Genomic DNA, 17,917 nt, shown 5'->3' with positions numbered 1-17,917 from the left:
AGGGAATCTCAATCGCCAGACTATCAATTTCTCATTCCAGTTATATATCGATATATTCATTTTCCGATCCATTACCATTACCAACCCACTGCTATTAACTGCTACTGAATCCAATAATGGAATGCTGCATTTTGCCAAACGGTTCTTTTTTTTTTACATCACACCATACTTCTGCTTCATTCAACTTCCATATGCAAACAGAGTCATGGCCCTTGTGCTCCACTAGCACCACTTTCCCATTGTAATCCCCTAAATTTTTCAGGACTAATCCTTTTGCATCTTTGTGGCAACGGGATTTCTGTCCACAGCCCGTCGGCAATATTGAAGGCTACCATGAGATTAGGGATGGGATTCGGGGGATTGGGAGGCAGAGACACCCAGTAAAACTTGCCATTACAGAAGATACCCTTTCCAGTAGGCCGAATATGGTCCGGGACCATCATGGAAACTTGAGTCCAGGCGTTGGATTCTGAATCATAAATACACATCACAATTCTTCTCCTGCTACTAGAATATCTGCCCAGCAGGAGAGTGCAACTCCTTGTGGAACAATCGAAAGCCAATCCATTGAAAACGAAAGCAGGTATTGGAGGACGAGGCAGCTGTACCCAATTCCTGGCACTGGGAATGCCTATGGAAAGATCCAATATATCCCCTTTTCTATGACAACAGAAGATGCCCTTGCAATTATTCACAACGACGTGATTGAGCAAAGGAACTTGGTACATGTCTGAACTGCGTTCTTCTATAACCCAAGAATCCACGTCATCTTTTGGATTCCAATGGATCTGAATAAAAACCCAGGGGTGGAGTACAACGACCAAATTGGAACCAGTCCTTCGAAGGCATCACGGGAAGACAGTAGATGTTCCACTGTTTGCACACAGTCCTCATTTTGCCAAGAACCCTAATGGGCAGCCTCGCTAAAATCATATGCAACAACTCTTTTGGGATCCTTTGCCATATTTCAGCTTCCATTGCTACAATATTTCTCTTCCACATAAAAAGAAATATATATATATATATATATATATATATATATATATATATATATATATATATGCTAGTTGATAGAAGTAGAAAAGATAAATAGTCTTAAAATGCAATGTGCTAGTCGGGTTAGGATTTAAGATCTGCTGACAGGTCCATGGTTTACCAGTGCCATATAAAATTCATCACCTTCTGTGCCCATAATTCATATTTTAATAACATTGTGTTATGTTCTCCCTTCTTGCCACAACCACTAATATTATGTAGTCTTTGGTCTTAGACACCTGTGGTGTATGAGCGTTGTCCCAGTAAGGATGATGATCAACAATGTTTGATTTCCTATGCACATATCTTTCTCATAACAAACTAGTCGGTTCATTACAAAGGGTATAGAGAACTCTCGATCATTGCACCACCGAGGCATGGTAGAGACGGAGTACTGAAATCAACAGTGGAAGGACAAACCCATCCTAGTTTAGAGCAAAGGAGACCAACTCAGATTAGTCCAAATTTTTTTTGAATGCTGACCTGGACATGCCATCGCTTTGTTCTATTCTTTTGTCGTAATCTTTAGGTTTGCATTGCTGTGTTTTTTGAATTTTATGTGAAATGTTGCATAGTATACAAGCGATCTTGTCCCATAGGCTGGTTGGCCTTGCAGAAGGTTTAATAAAATCTTATCTATCAATCTATTCTTGCAGTTTTGTCAAACATCCAATCTTTTTATCTATTCCATCATTTTCCCTCTCATTCCACTATATTCCTTTATTTCTGCACTCTTTGTTTGTTTTCATGTATTTATATAGAAGGAATTCATGATACTGAAGCTATAGACAGGTTTGGAAATTACCATTAATCCATGGGGAAGAATATACTCCTTGTAAACTGAGATGGAAAGTTTTTGGGTCTAAGTAGATTTAGTTGTTGTCTCCATATATATATTGATGCTGGAAGCATATGAAGACTGAGTTAACATAAGCCTATATAAAATATATGTTACCCATGTTTCACTCAAACACAGGGAGGGCTAAATATAATGTGGTTGCCTAAGAACCAAATTCCTTTAGGAAACAGCTGCTGTCAACATGGTTCAGGAAAATGTAATGTAAAGCAACAATGAGGTCGTCATTGAGGTTTTTGCTGTAAAAGACTGAATGACATAAGAACAAAAATAATCCTACATGAGGGCTTGGTATTCTACTATACATAAATATAAAGTCAGTAACGTCAGATGGAAGCAACAACTCACACCCTTTCAGAATCATGAAAAATGGTGATCAAACACATGTGGCTATCTAGTTGCTATGGTTTAGATCAAATTAAATGTTTGTAGATATATCTATCATAATGAATGCATACCAAGTGGTAAGAGGTATAATCTTGGGAGGATCTTCTTAATTAAACCTAAAGACAACTTTGTCCCACTTTTACTTGACTAGGCAGAAATCGTCTCCCACCTTAAGATACAACACGTTTAGCTTGATAATGCAAACTGGAGGGATTCCAAAGTTGTCCAATTTCTTGCCTGAACCACATTGCTTCTTATAACAATAATCAGCGTTGGATTGAGTTACTGTTCACCTTCAATTAAAGAGTAACAGATTGACAATTATTTATGTTATCTATAACGTTGAAAGTTTTTCTTTGTTGGACTCTTCTATATGTAACTGCAGATCATCTTCTTCCTACATCCATATATACATGAAGTGTGTCTTGAAGGTGCACCCTCTACTATAGTTAGTATCGGCATTTCTGCGCAAATGTATATGATGTCTTGAAAAGCTCTTTTTTTTTTTCTTTCGAATTTTGAACTTGCCTATGAATATTGCTCTCTGTTTTGGAGTTATCAACACAAGGGTTATAATCTACAGGTATATCTCATTGTCTCTTGTATTTGCTTCTCAGCACTTACAATTATCAGAATCTTGTTCATGTTATGTTGTTTCTGCTGGATTAGAAAGACAGTGTTGCATTTCATGCATCTCAATTTTTCATTGACAAAGAGTAAAGTGAACTCACTGTAATTTCCACTACCAGGAAACCTATCAAGTACCAAGCCGAGTACCGAATTAGACTGCAATAAAGTACCCAATAGAATAAACACAATTCAGAAGCAGAGTTCCACATGTTGAAAATTTCTGGAATGGCTACTCAAGCACAAAATAGAATAGAGTATGAACATAATTTTCCGGACTGGAAATTTCTCATATTCTAGCGCATTGATGACGATATCTTGTGATAATGATATAAGTCTGACTGGTGATATCCTTATAATTGTTCTGTTCCTTGACTTTTTACTCAGAATCAACAATCCCTGTCAAGTATATATATAGCCCAACTATTGCAAGGCTGAATTAATGTTCCTGGATGATTGGATACTTTCCCACCAGCCTGTATATGTCAATGCCTTGCTATATCTATAAACTTGATTATGATAGTCCATGAAGAACTACACCAGGCTGAAAGCTAATGCAATTCACACATCCTACACTGCCTTTTCATTTACCAATATGTTAGACTACACAGACATGCTATAAATGATGAGGCTTCAATGATTTGTACATGGGTGCTAAACTTTTGTTAACATGCTTGAGCTATATCATCTCTTCAAATTGAACTCACTTTTGAGGACCAAATTCCCAAATCAGACGTACTGATGTTACTGATGCCTCAAGAATATGACAGATTTGAATCTAGATCATCCACAAGGATCAATTCTAGTTTGAGATGATTGTTGAAGAAGATGATGTAATTAGATCACTGATAAATACGCAAACTTTCATGACAGTCTTCAACAAGAAATAAAGACTTCAAGCCAGCCTGAAGAATGAGATCGAAACATTTAGCTATAACTGCTTGGTTCTTTATCTAGCATAGGTCGGCTCAATTCCCCTTGATAGACATAGATCTATACTTAGTGAATTGAAATTCTAGACATCACCTAAAGGAGAGTGTTGTGGTTGTAATTTGACCACTGCAATTAAACTCAGAATCTTCGTTGTTATGCAATAAGGCTGAGACATTGCAATGTGGCTCATATTGAAACCTTAAAATCGTGGAGAGAATGGAAATAGTAATCATCATTCCTTGCCATTGTCAAAATTATTGGTCTACAACTTCTGAAGAAACCTAAGGCCGAGAATAGATCTTACTATTACAATTTGTGCTCTTAAATTCAAAAATTATGAGGACATACCTTAATCACAAGGCCGCAATATTTACTATCTTCTTTGCAGGGATAAGACATCCCTTAGATCTCTTTAAGAAAGGGTCAAATGTCCTGAAAATGTTTCTCCTCCACAGGTCTTCAAAACATATAAATAAGGATGTATTATTTTAGAGTATGACGCCCTAATGAGGACCGAGCCTAATTTTCTTTTACCAAAAAAAAAAAAAAATCCAGAACAAAACCAACCTTCTTCACTGCCACTTATCTGATTTTCAATGAATCTTTAGGGTTGAAGAGATACTCCAGTGCACGCACACAATCAAATGATATTTATCCAAATGGCTTGATCAGCATACCTCCATTTAAAACAAAATCTTAACATAACACAGTATGTAACCTACTTGACAAGCTCTTAGTGCTTCGCTGCGTGTGCATGAAAAGGTCATCTGGAATTTAATTTTTGCTCTGATTTGCTATATATATAAACCACTGAGTGAAATGGTACATATTTTCTTCTGAATGGATTAAAATATTAAATGAGTCTCCAGCAACTTCTCTATCATAATCCACTTCAGACAAATGGCTACAACACAAGTAATAAGTATATGCTGCATAAAAGTGGCTTGCATTAGAGTAATACGCATGTCACCCTCCATTTAAAACAGAAACTTAACACAACACAGTATGTAACCTACTTGGCAAACTCGAAGTGCTTGGCTGCAATGTGCATAAAAAGGTCGTCTGGAATTTAGTTTTTTTTTTTTTTTTTTTTTTTTTTTTTTTTTTTCCTGAATTTCTTCTTATGGCACTAACTTTCAGCATTTCCTTTCATCAAATGAGGATAATTGGGATTTAATCCTTACTAGTTACAACTTACACCTCGCTACCAGCTTTTGGGACGGTCGAAGATATCAAAGGGTTTAGAGGAACTTAACAAAAGCCAGTGCTAAGGAATGGGCGTAAACTGCAAAACAATAAATCCTTGACGGACTACAAGCAGTCAAGATCCCATTGACACTAAATCTCATTATGACACTAAATAAACAGAAATAATGAACCATAGTAAATCTGTAATTTTTACCCATTATATTATATCATATTATATATATTAATATAATATATATTGATTTTGACCGACAGATCCGCAGAAACAGTGGGACACTATAAATCTGCCGTCACAAAAGCATAAATTTCGTGAGGAATATTATGTCATGAATCCAGTATCATTGAGGGATAATTTTTACCGATATTATTGAGGGATATTATGTATTAATATATTATTTTGACCGACAGATCCGCTGAAATACTGGGCGACTGTACAGTGTAAATCGGTCGTTCGTCACAAATTTGTGAACACGGTGGGACTACTGTAAATCTATTGACTATAATACAAAAGAGTTTGAGCATTCGATACTGCAAATCTATCGACTATAATACAAAGGAATCTGAGCATACGATTAAGCATGGGATTTTTTTAATTCTTAAAATTTAATAATTTTTTTTTTATAAAATTATATATTTTTTATTATATAAATATATTTAATTTATAAAAAAATGATAAATATAACGGAAAAAAATATTAAAAATAAAATCCCAAAACATCTTTAAAAATAAAATTCGAAAACATCTGGACTACTACGCTTGATACAAATTGCCTCGGAACTCTACCGCATGCGATCCACAAAATACAATTATGAACCTCCTCTGCTACTTCAGCAAAAGGAATGCGGCGACTTAAATCAGCTAAAGCTAGGCCCAGAAACGCGATCAGATATTATGACGGAACCGCTTGCTTCGCCTGCGAGAGATGGACCATGAAGCAGAAACGGCAAAGGCCTGTCTCGGATTTCAGGAATCTCAACCTCTCCCTCGGATTTCAGGCTTCTTGCTTATTCTTGTAACCCAATCGTAAAAGTTACTTCCTCCTCATAGTCTGTAGCTCAAAGGGATTCAGTTAATTGAGACATCAAGGATAAATATGAACATATACTCAGAGCAGCAATGCCTTCTTTATGACATCACAACCCAACACTCCACTAGACAAGTGAAAGTCCATGGAAAGCTACTATGTTCTAGATAGAGATATACATTAATTTGTTTATCAAGTAACAAATTTCTCGCCACACTTTGGTAAGCAACAATGATGGATAGAATTAGCCAAGCAGAAGTCAGTTTGTTTATTATTTACAGAATCCAGGCAGGATTTTCACCAAACAATGAGTTTTAACCTGTAGACATTAGTCTGACTTTTAAACTCCCTTGATGTGGACCAAATGTATACTTGCCGTGATTGCCACATCGTGTACAGGTTGAACAGGGAACATATGTAACATTGCTTCCTGAATCCACAATTAGAGCAAATTCTTGTGGCGGCTTTCCAATCCAGAGCCTTGTAGTATAGTAGCTGTACCGATTGCCTGGTGCATTAACGCTGGCATTAAGTTTCCACCAAATTACGCTCTAAAGATTTCAAATTTCCAGGTATTTGTGGCCAAGTTTAAGCACTCAGCGGTGGTAAAATAAAATCACAGAAGAGGGAAGCTCAGCTTATTGTTGACCGCCTCTGCTAGACTTTTTTGGTCCCTCTATGAACTGCACATGCCCAGATTTATCTTGCAGAGAGTCTAATCCTTATGTTGTTCTCAGATAATTGGCTAGCGCAAAAAAAAAAAATCAATTATAAAACACAGAAGCTCCTCAGACTAGCCATCAGATTGGTGGAGGAAAGGGCAGATTCAAACTAAATGCGAATGGAATATGGGATCCTGGCAGAAGTAAAGGCCAGTAGTCATGGGTGGGGATTCACATCAAATGACAAGGAGACTTGTGGAAAGTATAAATTGTGGGTTTAGTGGGCTTTGGGTCCAGATTTTGAACCAAAGCTCTGATACCATGTGTAAGAACCTGAATCCTATTATTAGAGCCTTTATTTCGTTATACACTAACATATCTATTTTCCTGTTAATTTATAAATAATAAAAGGAGCTTGCTGACCTTTTCACATATCTTTAAATATTTAACATCTAATCATTTTATCATAAGCAACATAAATTAAGGTGAGCATTCCATTGATATCAACTTAACAAGAGTAGTCCATGGAAAAATACTTGTTCCGGCGGTTGATGACGATACCTTTGTCTGATAGCTCCAGTTGAACGCTCCTTCTGGCCGACCCAACCGGATTTACCTCCCAGCCAACTAGGAAAAAATTCCTAGCCCAGGAAACCTCCACAGATTCCCTAGCCCTCCGTGCCCAAGTCCAACCAGGTATAGTGTGTCCTCAAGAAGAATGTGCAAAACTAGAAAATGATACTTTCCTCCCCTCAACCCAAGAAACCTCCACAGGTTTCCAAGGTCTCCCAAAAATCATAACAAGGCCAAACAATCACAACCAACCCCCACAATCCTAAGCAAGACTCCCACTCCCCTCTTCTTCCTTCCCCCTTCCCTTTTATATCCTCTTTCCTCAACCACCTCTCATTAATGTCATTAACTCTCACCCATCCTTGGTTGACTTCTCTTCCAAGCTAGAGTACATTTGGAATTGTGATATGAATTTAAAATTGAGAATTTAATGGGGAAGGATCATGTCTTCTCCCAAGTAAATCTGAAAAGTACATTTGGGAATGTGAAGTGTAATTACATGGGGAGGACTATGTCTTCTCCCAATTAAATGTGAGGGTACATTGGGGAATGTGAAATGAATAAATATATATTGATGATAAGATGGAGAGGACTTTGTCTTCTCCTTAGTAAATGTGAGGGTACATTGGGGAATGTGAAATGAATAAATATATATATATATTGATGATAAGATGGAGAGGACTATGTCTTCTCCCAATTAAATGTGAGGGTACATTGGGGAATGTGAAATGAATAAATATATTTTGAATTAATGGAAGGAGACCATATCCTACACAATATTCAAATTGAGAAGGTAAGTGGGGAATTTGAAAAATGGAAATCATAAATTTATTTTAGACCAATATTTCTCAATATTTTCAGATAATGTAAATATTAGCACAATTTGTAGGATAAGATTTAAGTGGGGCATTACAGCTTGGAAGAGACAGATGCCTTACGTTCAACCTCCCGAGATCGAAAGCATTCTCGGCACTTAGGTGGTTAAACGAACTCGGCGGAAGGAGTATGTGCAGTACCTGGTCAAGTGGAAGAATCGTCCTATTGAGGACAGTTCATGGCTTGATGCCAGGAAAATTGAACAGACAGGTACTTCAGTCGAGAAGCTCATGGACCGGAGCCATGATTTCTTTTTGCCCCGGGAGCCTGATGCAGGAGCATCTAGCTCACCATGACCGGGTGAAGTCTCTGCCAGGTTGGAAGGTTGTTGAGTATCTGGATTGTTTTTCTTTTAATTAGTTTATAAGGTCATGAGGTAGGATTTTATTTTATTGTAATTTTAGTTGCTATGTGGTCAAGTTAAATGTCGGTTAGGGGTTGTTAAGGTTCAACAGTAATAAACAGTAGTTTAGGAATTGATCTGTCAAGTTAGAAAAGAAAAGACAAAATGATCTAAATGCAGATCTTGTAATGACAACTGAACTGTAGTTACACAACCAATTGTTTCTGTTCAACTGACAAAACAATTGCAGTTTCAATTAACTGTAACCAAAGTGTATAAAAGCAGCAATATAAGACAAGAGAAGGGTTCATCAATCTCATAACAGAGAAATAAAGAAATAGATACAGAACTTATTTCCAAACATTGTCCATCTGTATTCATTGCCTATTTACTGTAACACTGTAATTTCATTTATCGAATTGCAAGGAATTGTGCTAACAAACAGTGAATGACCACTGTAAGGTCGTATTTTTCTTTGTGTTCTTGTCAAACAAACAAACCACAGCAAATTCATGCAACTGTCCAAATACAGAGCGAAGGACCAACGAGTGGAACCACAGTCCGAGTAGTGAAATACAGCAAAACGACCGAGAGCAAACAGAACCGGAGACAGAGTGCTGGAGAAGCAAACCACAGCAAAGGTATCTTCGAACGATTCCTCATAATTTTCATAAGTCAAACAGATATAACAAAACCATGTTCTCATTGCTATTTACCGAGACATAGATGTATTACATTCATTGATAAATAAAAACAAGTGCCACGTCCAGAGTGGACAAACCCTAGCCTAGGGTTTGGTAACAGCAACCCCCATAATAATACAAACGAACAGTTAAACAGAGCAGGAATTACAACCAGGCCGAAGCTTCATCTTCGAAAGTGACATAGATTGCATACGAAAAGCGAAACAGAAAACTACAAACCCTACAGGAAACTCAATACCCTATCAGTGCAACGACGAATGTAAGGACCAAAGCCTACCGGTAAAGCAAGAGTGGCTATATTTGGAAGAACGAACCCAGAAGGAAACCGCGTACCCAGGTCGAGCCATCGACTTGCACATACAACAGAGCACAGTTAATACATTACACAGTGATGAACCGAAGTCTAAACAACCACCAAAACGGGAGGGTTTCAAACATTACCTGAGTAAGCCGGACCAAGGGTTCGAGGAGCAGAGCCATTAACAAATTGACAGAGCTGAGACAGAAGGAACATTTCTGGTCAGGGTCAACAACATAAGGAGGTCGAATTGAATCAGGGAAGGGATTAATTACCTGTCCAGAGCCGCGAAGGTCTATTAACTTGTTACCTGAATCCAAAGACGACGGAAGTTAAACCATTTTAAGCACAGAACAGTGACCAGAGGCAACAATAATAATACCGGAGGTGACCATACAAAAGCAGAGGCAATAGAACAATAGCAAGGAGCGATTATTGGACGAGACACCAGGTTCTACAACTAGAACATCACAGAACGACAGGACGAGACTAAGGAGCTTACCGTGTGAAGAGAATTCGAGCGAGCGCACCTCCAGAACCAGAACGGATTCGAGCCACTAGAGAAAACCACTGACAAACACATAACTAGGTTTGGGAGGCCGGTATTCACCCACAGTCATACCAGGAGGAGAACCAGAGATTTCCATATTCACCAAAGCAAGAACCATACAGTAAACCCAACAAACCCTCGCAGAAACCTCACCGCAGAGCAGAACCATCTCGAATGACCGGGAAGCCAAAGTGTTTTGGCCAAAGAACAAATGGAGGAACTAGGCCCGAGGTGTGTAGGTAGAAATTGAATGCAGCATTAACTACTCCCAGTTGCCAGACAGATATTTACTGACCACCTTGCATGCAACCGCCGAAAAATCTAACACGTCGTAAAGTCCGGCAACAGGTGTAAAGCCGAGGACACGCGGAGTTGTGGGCCAGTGTGGGCTGGGTTACGTCATTAAATTACTTTCTAAATGGTAATAACTAGAACAAGAAGAGCAGATATTAAATACAGTTAGCATTTCTTTTTTATTTAAGATGATTTCCAAAATCATGATAATAATGAATGAGTGGATTTAATGGTACATTGATGATAGCTTCACTTCATATTTTTTTGTTGAAGTATATGATGATGATTGCAATATGCATTGTCCACTTTCTTATACCTAGGAAAATATATTAAAAGTGAGGAAATGTAAGCTAAACCACTATTATTCTCAACATTTTGAACCACAAGGTGAGGCTCATAGTTAGGAGCAATGTGGTGTTGATGAGCACATTTCCCTTAATGACAGACGCAACTTGGTGGCTGTGTTGCAATATACATGTTGAAGAAGAAGAATGTAAAGATCAAGAACTATTTTGGATTTTGATTATGAGAACGACAGCATGACTAAACAGGTTTCACAAAACATTGATAGATAGACCTAAACAACTAAGTAATTTAACTTTATGCCAAAATGCACTATGAGAAAACAATGAGTATTCAAATTTCAGACCTAATTTTAGAAGACACATAAATGCAAAGCATACAATACCTCAATAGAAAACCAATACTTTAGAGCAAGAGGATGTGTACCTAGACATTTATGACCATCTTCGTAAATGGTAGAATGCCTATGGGTAGGTTGGAAGAAAATAACCTTTAGAATTTGAAACAACATATATCATTTAAATATCCCCTACAAAGGGTGCCCAGGAGCGACATACCCCCACCCATTCCCCCTCACCTTGATATGATGTTAGCTCGTACGAAAAGGGGTCATGGCTCCCACTATACTTGCACATTTCATGTGCTCCTATCACTTCATTGATCATGGCACGAAGCTTGTGTAAGGATCAACGCCATTTGAATATTGGAGGTTGTATAGGGAGGTACATATGGACTCAGTAGGAGAATTTTGTCAGATTGGAGGATGAGAGTAGTGACCAGCCATCATGGATGCCTGGAGATTATGCTCAATAGTTGTTGCGACTCACTGGTTTTTTTTCTTGCAACACTTAATAGTCTTCTCATGTTGATGTATGTCAAGGTCTGACACATCCAGCCTGTTTGTATCAATTTCTATTTACAAGGTGCTCCATTTAGACGAGGTATTAGCAATCTCAAGACTCTGAACTGCACTTATGTTACTGTAACAAAAGAAAAATTGGTCTATATCTAACTTCAACAATATATATATATATATATATATATATATGCAAAGATCACATGAGATAATGACGAAAAAATTCAACTTGAAGTTGATAGGATTCATTGGGATACATACATGTGTGTCTTGACTCCTATAACCTCAATTGTCTATCTACACAAAAGTATTATCTGTAAAGTTCAAGAATTCACACTTCATTGCAATCTTTGCTTTCTTATTAACTATCCATTTACATATCTTTTTACACTAAATAAAATAATAAATATATGAAAAAATAATGCTAGAAACCAATAAAATATTTGTCATTCTATTAATTTATAAGAAAAATTATTAATATAAATTATTTTACAAATTTAGGAAAAATTCAAATTTCCATAACTTTAATAAATAAAGTAAAATAAAACTTTACTTATTTCATGAATCTGCAACATGGAGGATTTGAAATCTGAAAAAGCTAAATAAATTTAATAATTTCATGAATATGGAGGATTTGAAATCTGAAAAAGCTAAATAAATTTAATAAGAAATAATTTCATGAATATGGAGGATTTGAAATCTGAAAAAGCTAAATAAATTTAATAAGAAAGAAGTAGCATAAAAACAACCCAATACAAAAAAGATAATTCTACAGGCAATTCAAGAAAACGCAAAAAGGTGGAGAACCATAATCCGAATAAAGTAGGTTCCAATGCTTTTCCCATAGTGCTGACGTAACTGTTTGAGGTGGTGAACCGTTGGGATTTAGAAAAGCAGGATCCAATGTGTTTCCCATAGTGGCGAATTATGTAGCCTTTGATTTCTGGATGCTTCAAGAGTTGGCGCTCATGCGTTACACAGAATTTCTATCCGTTGAAAGGAATTGGCTATATATACATCTAGCCTCTCAAATTTAGCATTTTCTTCCTCCTCTGTCCATCGCCTGCTCTGTCTGTCTGTGTGTGGGGATTGGGAGTCTGAGTCGAGTCGTGTCATGTCTTGCCTGTGTGTGGTCTGGTGTCTAAGTCCAAGTTTGAGTCTGAGTCATGTGGGTCTATGTGACAGAGGAGGAAGAGGCAGCCTCCATTTGGATCATCCCATCTCAGGGAGAGCCTCTGCTCTGAGCAAGGGTTTTTGGTTTCAGGTAAATATATTTCATTTTCTATAATTTTTCCACTATTTTTGCTTTGAATCTTTGGTATAACCATTCTCCAGCTCTCTCTTTTTAGGGAAATGTACAAATTGAAATAAGTGGCTCAATAATCTGGCTCTCCTGCTCTATGTAAATTTGTGTGATTTTAATTTGTGAGGTAGGGTTCCCAGGGAAAATTAGGATGTTCAAACCCTGATTGCAGCCCAACATGCTTTTCCCATTGATTACTAACCTCAGAAAAGCAATCTGATTTCTATTTGTTATTCACAGGTGAGAACGACTCCTAAACAATATTATAAGTGTTCACACTTTCCTGTATTCAAATTGCTCTTCACAAATTTTTGGTTCAGGGCCTCAAGTATTATAATTGTTGTGCTTTTTCTATGAAAAGAAATCTCTTATACTATACTAAGACTTATACTGTGCTATAATTTTTTTATTAAACAAAATTTTTAAATCTTCTGTTACAGAGTTCTGTCCATGGAGTTCTTTCCCAGAAAAGAAATTTTTGGTTCAGGGCCACGGGTATTATAATTGTTGTGCTTTTTCCATGAAAAGAAATCTCTTATACTATACTGCGACTTCTTTTATTAAAAAAAATTCTTAGATCTTCTGTTACAGAGTTCTGTCCATGGAGTTCTTCCCCAGAAAAAAGCAGAGTTCTATCCGTGGAGCTCTTCCCAAAAAAAGCAAAGCCACAACGAATCTCAATTCCAGCTCCAGGTATGCACTGGCTCCCTCTCTCAAATGATGTAACCGATTTTATTAAATTTATCATAATTAAAATTGAAATCAGTGTTTGATATTATTAGTTGGGGAATATTGCTCAAGTTAAATTGACCAGAACATCATAGGCAAGGAAAATAACTAAATCCCAGCCATTTAGTTTACAGACCTTGACTCTTTAAATTTTTTTTTAATGAATTTCAATGTGATTAAAACAAACTTTGAACTCTTTTTTTTTTAAATGAATTTCAATCTGATTAAAACAAATAAAATCACCAAATCCTACTCAGTACTCCCAGGTTCTCAATTCTTCACTTTAAAAACGTCTGGCTCTTCCTGCATTATTATTATTTTTAATTTTTTTAATCATGTTTTTAGGGTGATTATATATATTTTTTAATTTTTTTAATTATGTTTTTACAGTGATTATATATAATATTTTTTTTAACAATAACTTTGAGTCACATTGCTTCCAAATCGGGAACTCAATCTGCATATGGAAATGGATTTAAATGCGCGATTGAGAACTTCCTCTGCATCTTTCTATGATTCTATTTATTTTATCATAATTAAAAATGAAATTAGTGTTTGATTTTGAAATAATTAGTGTTTGGTTTCACAATTCAAAAAACCACAGATTTTGAAATTAGTGTTTGGTTTCACAATTCAAAAACCACAGATTTTGAAATCTGCTCCCGGGCTCTTAATTCACATTAAAATCTCCGGGTTCTCGATTCAAATCCCGGGCTCTCCATTACACACCCCACTACAGGGGAAGGGTAGTCCAAGATTTGAACCCAAGACTTCCGGTTCAGTGGCCATTGCCACTTGAGCTACCCCATACTGACATTACAGTGTTTAAATTTTATATTGCAACGCAGTTTGTATTTATTATTTCTGTATCACCATATTTATCAAATTTTTATAGAACATTTTTAAAAAATTATTTTAAAATTTATTTTATCATAAATTCATATTTTCATTATAGGTAGAAAATAAGAGTTATGTAAAACTCAATGTAAAATAAGAATTATGCTTACAAATTGAATACTTCCCGGTTTTGCAGGTCTACTTCCAGATAGATGTCCAAGAATGGTTCCTAATTATATGTTTATTCAAAATAAATATCAATGTAGTTATATAGGCATTCTCTTTTTCAGAGATTTTCTTTGTATAATGTCAGACTTATGTACATACAAGTATTAATAAAAGTACTTTTTTTTTTGTGGGAGAGGTAAAACCTCTCCCAAATGCTCTAGGGAGGATGGGGCCCCATTCTCTTTAGAGTTGTGTAGCATTTATTGTTTCCATGTTTTTATTTTTATTTTTTTAGTAAACTTACACATACCAAAATACATTTCAGGTGTACACATTTACTTTTTCAGATCGTCATTAATTATAATTGAAATATTTAGTTTTATATTTCAATTCATAAAAAAGTGTTATATACATGCAAACTATACAATTTCTCAAATAAAATAAAAGTAATGAATAATTTCATAAGCAAAATATTTATATTATTTTAGTTTTCTTTTCTTTTTAAATTATTTTTTTTTAAGCTTAACTCTTTTTTTTTTTTTTTTTTTATTATATTATATTTTTCCCTTCTCTATTTTTTATATTATATATTAATTTAATTAAATAAAATAATTATATATTATATGTTAAGTTTGTTTGGCAGATTAAATTGTATGATGTGTATTTATATAATTGGTTTTCATAATGTTTGTATTTTAAGTTGAAATTGTATTTATGTTTGTTAATTTGATTTTTGCTTATTCGAAATTGTAAGTTGTGTTGAGTAGTTCAAACTATTTGAAATGATGTTTGCTTTGTATTTGTATGTGTGCTTTGAAAATTTGTATGTAAGTTGTTTTGGCAATGTTTGTTTGTTTGATAAATTAGATTTGTATGCTGATCTGAAATTGTATGATGTGTTTAATTATTTAATCCAATTTGCATATGTATGGGTGTATAGGTGGTTTTCGTAATGTTTGTATTTTAAGTTGAAATTGTATTATGTTGATCTGAAATTCTATGTTGTGTTGAGTTGTTCAAATTATTTGCAATGATGTTTATGTTATGTGTGCTTTGAAAATTTGTATGTAAGTTGTTTTGGCAATGTTTGTTTGTTTGATAAATTGGATTTGTATGTTGATCTGAAATTGTATCATATGTGTAATTATTTAATCGAATTTGCATGTGTATAGGTGGTTTTCATAATGTTTGCATTCTAAGTTGAAATTGTATTATGTTGATCTGAAATTCTATGTTCTGTTGAGTAGTTCAAATTATTTGCAATGATGTTTATGTTATGTTTGTATGTGTGCTTTGAAAATTTGTATGTAAGTTGTTTTGGCAATGTTTGTTTGTTTGATAAATTGGATTTGTATGTTGATCTGAAATTGTATGATGTGTGTAATCATTTAATCGAATTTGCATATGTGTGTGTGTATAGGTGGTTTTCATAATGTTTGCATTCTAAGTTGAAATTGTATTATGTTGATCTGAAATTCTATGTTTTGTTGAGTAGTTCAAATTATTTGAATTGATGTTTATGTTATGTTTGTATGTGTGCTTTGAAAATTTGTATGTAATTTGTTTTGGCAATGTTTGTTTGTTTGATAAATTGGATTTGTATGTTGATCTGAAATTGTGTGATGTGTGTAATTATTTAATCGAATTTTCATATGTATATGTGTATAGGTGGTTTTCATAATGTTTGTATTTTAAGTTGAAATTGTATTATGTTGATCTGAAATCCTATGTTGTGTTGAGTAGTTCAAATTATTTGAAATGATGTTTGCTTTATATTTGTATGTGTGCTTTGAAAATTTGTATGTAAGTTGTTTTTGGCAATGTTTGTTTGTTTGATAAATTGGATTTATATGTTGATGTGAATTGTATGATATGTTTAATTGTTTAATCCAATTTTCATATGTATGTGTGTATAGGTGGTTTTCATAATGTTTGTATTTTAAGTTGAAATTGTATTATGTTGATATGAAATTCTATGTTGTGTTGAGTATCTGAAATTCTTTGAAATGATGTTTATGTTATGTTTGAATGTGTGCTTTGAAAAAATGTATGTATGGTTGTTTGGAAATGTTGGTTTGTTTGATAGATCGAATTTGTATTCTGATTTGAAATTGTATGGTGTGTTTATTTATTTAATTGATTTTTTCATAATGTTTGTATTCTAAGTTGAAATTGTATTATGTTTGTTAGTTTGAAATTCTATGTTGTGCTTAAGTATTTGAAATTCTTTGAAATGATGTTTATGCTATGTTTGTAAGTGTACTTTGAAAAAATGTATGTATGATAGATTCGATTTGTATTCTGCTTTGAAATTGTATGATGTGTTTATTTATTTAACTGAATTTCAAATAATGTTTGTATTCTAAGTTGAAATTGTATTATGTTTGTTAATTCGAAATTCTATGTTGTGTTGAGTATTTGAAATTCTTTGAAATGATGTTTATGTTATGTTTCTATGTGTGCTTTGAAAAAATGTATGTATGATTGTTTGGGAATGCTTGTGTGTTTGATAGATTCAATTTGTTTTCTAGTTTGAAATTGTATGATGTGTTTATTTATTTGACTGAATTTTTCATAATGTTTGTATTCTAAGTTGAAATTGTAGTATGTTTGTTAATTTGAAATTCTATGTTGTGTTGAGTATTTGAAATTCTTTGAAATGATGTTTATGTTATGTTTGTATGTGTTCTTTGAAAAGATGTATGTATGATTGTTTGGAAATGCTTGTTTGTTTGATAGATTCAATTTGTATTCTGATTTGAAATTGTATGATGTGTTTATTTATTTAATTGAATTTTTAATAATGTTTGTATTCTAAGTTGAAATTGTATTATGTTTGGTAATTTGAAATTCTATGCTGTGTTGAGTATTTGAAATTCTTTGAAATGATGTTTATGTTATGTTTCTATGTGTGCTTTGAAAAAATGTATGTATGATTGTTTGGGAATGCTTGTTTGTTTGATAGATTCAATTTGTATTTTAGTTTGAAATTGTATGATGTGTTTATTTATTTGACTGAATTTTTCATAATGTTTGTATTCTAAGTTGAAATTGTAGTATGTTTGTTAATTTGAAATTCTATGTTGTGTTGAGTATTTGAAATTCTTTGAAATCATGTTTATGTTATGTTTGTATGTGTTCTTTGAAAAGATGTATGTATGATTGTTTGGAAATGCTTGTTTGTTTGATAGATTCAATTTGTAATCTGATTTGAAATTGTATGGTGTGTTTATTTATTTAATTGAATTTTTTATAATGTTTGTATTCTAAGTTGAAATTGTATTATGTTTGCTAATTTGAAATCCTATGTTGTGTTGAGTATTTGAAATTCTATGAAATGATGTTTATGTTAT

The 17,917-nt window shown here is 34.3% G+C and overlaps 1 protein-coding gene across 1 annotated transcript; it reads right to left on the bottom strand.

Moving 5' to 3' along the window:
• Positions 1-203: 203 nt before the first annotated feature.
• Positions 204-728, bottom strand: LOC149178314 (uncharacterized). The gene has a single exon (XM_089422049.1). It carries the CDS (start codon positions 726-728, stop codon positions 204-206), a length of 525 nt encoding a protein of 174 aa, XP_089278175.1.
• Between the last annotated feature and the right edge of the window lie 17,189 nt (positions 729-17,917).

Source organism: Pinus tabuliformis, chromosome 4_1, assembly GCF_031772625.1.
Source record: "Pinus tabuliformis cultivar Carrire ecotype Pingquan chromosome 4_1, CPIR1, whole genome shotgun sequence".
In the NCBI taxonomy this organism is placed as follows: Eukaryota; Viridiplantae; Streptophyta; class Pinopsida; order Pinales; family Pinaceae; genus Pinus; species Pinus tabuliformis.
The sequence above is the reverse complement of the archived record's forward strand: the minus strand, read 5'-3'. Positions and strand labels throughout refer to the sequence as shown.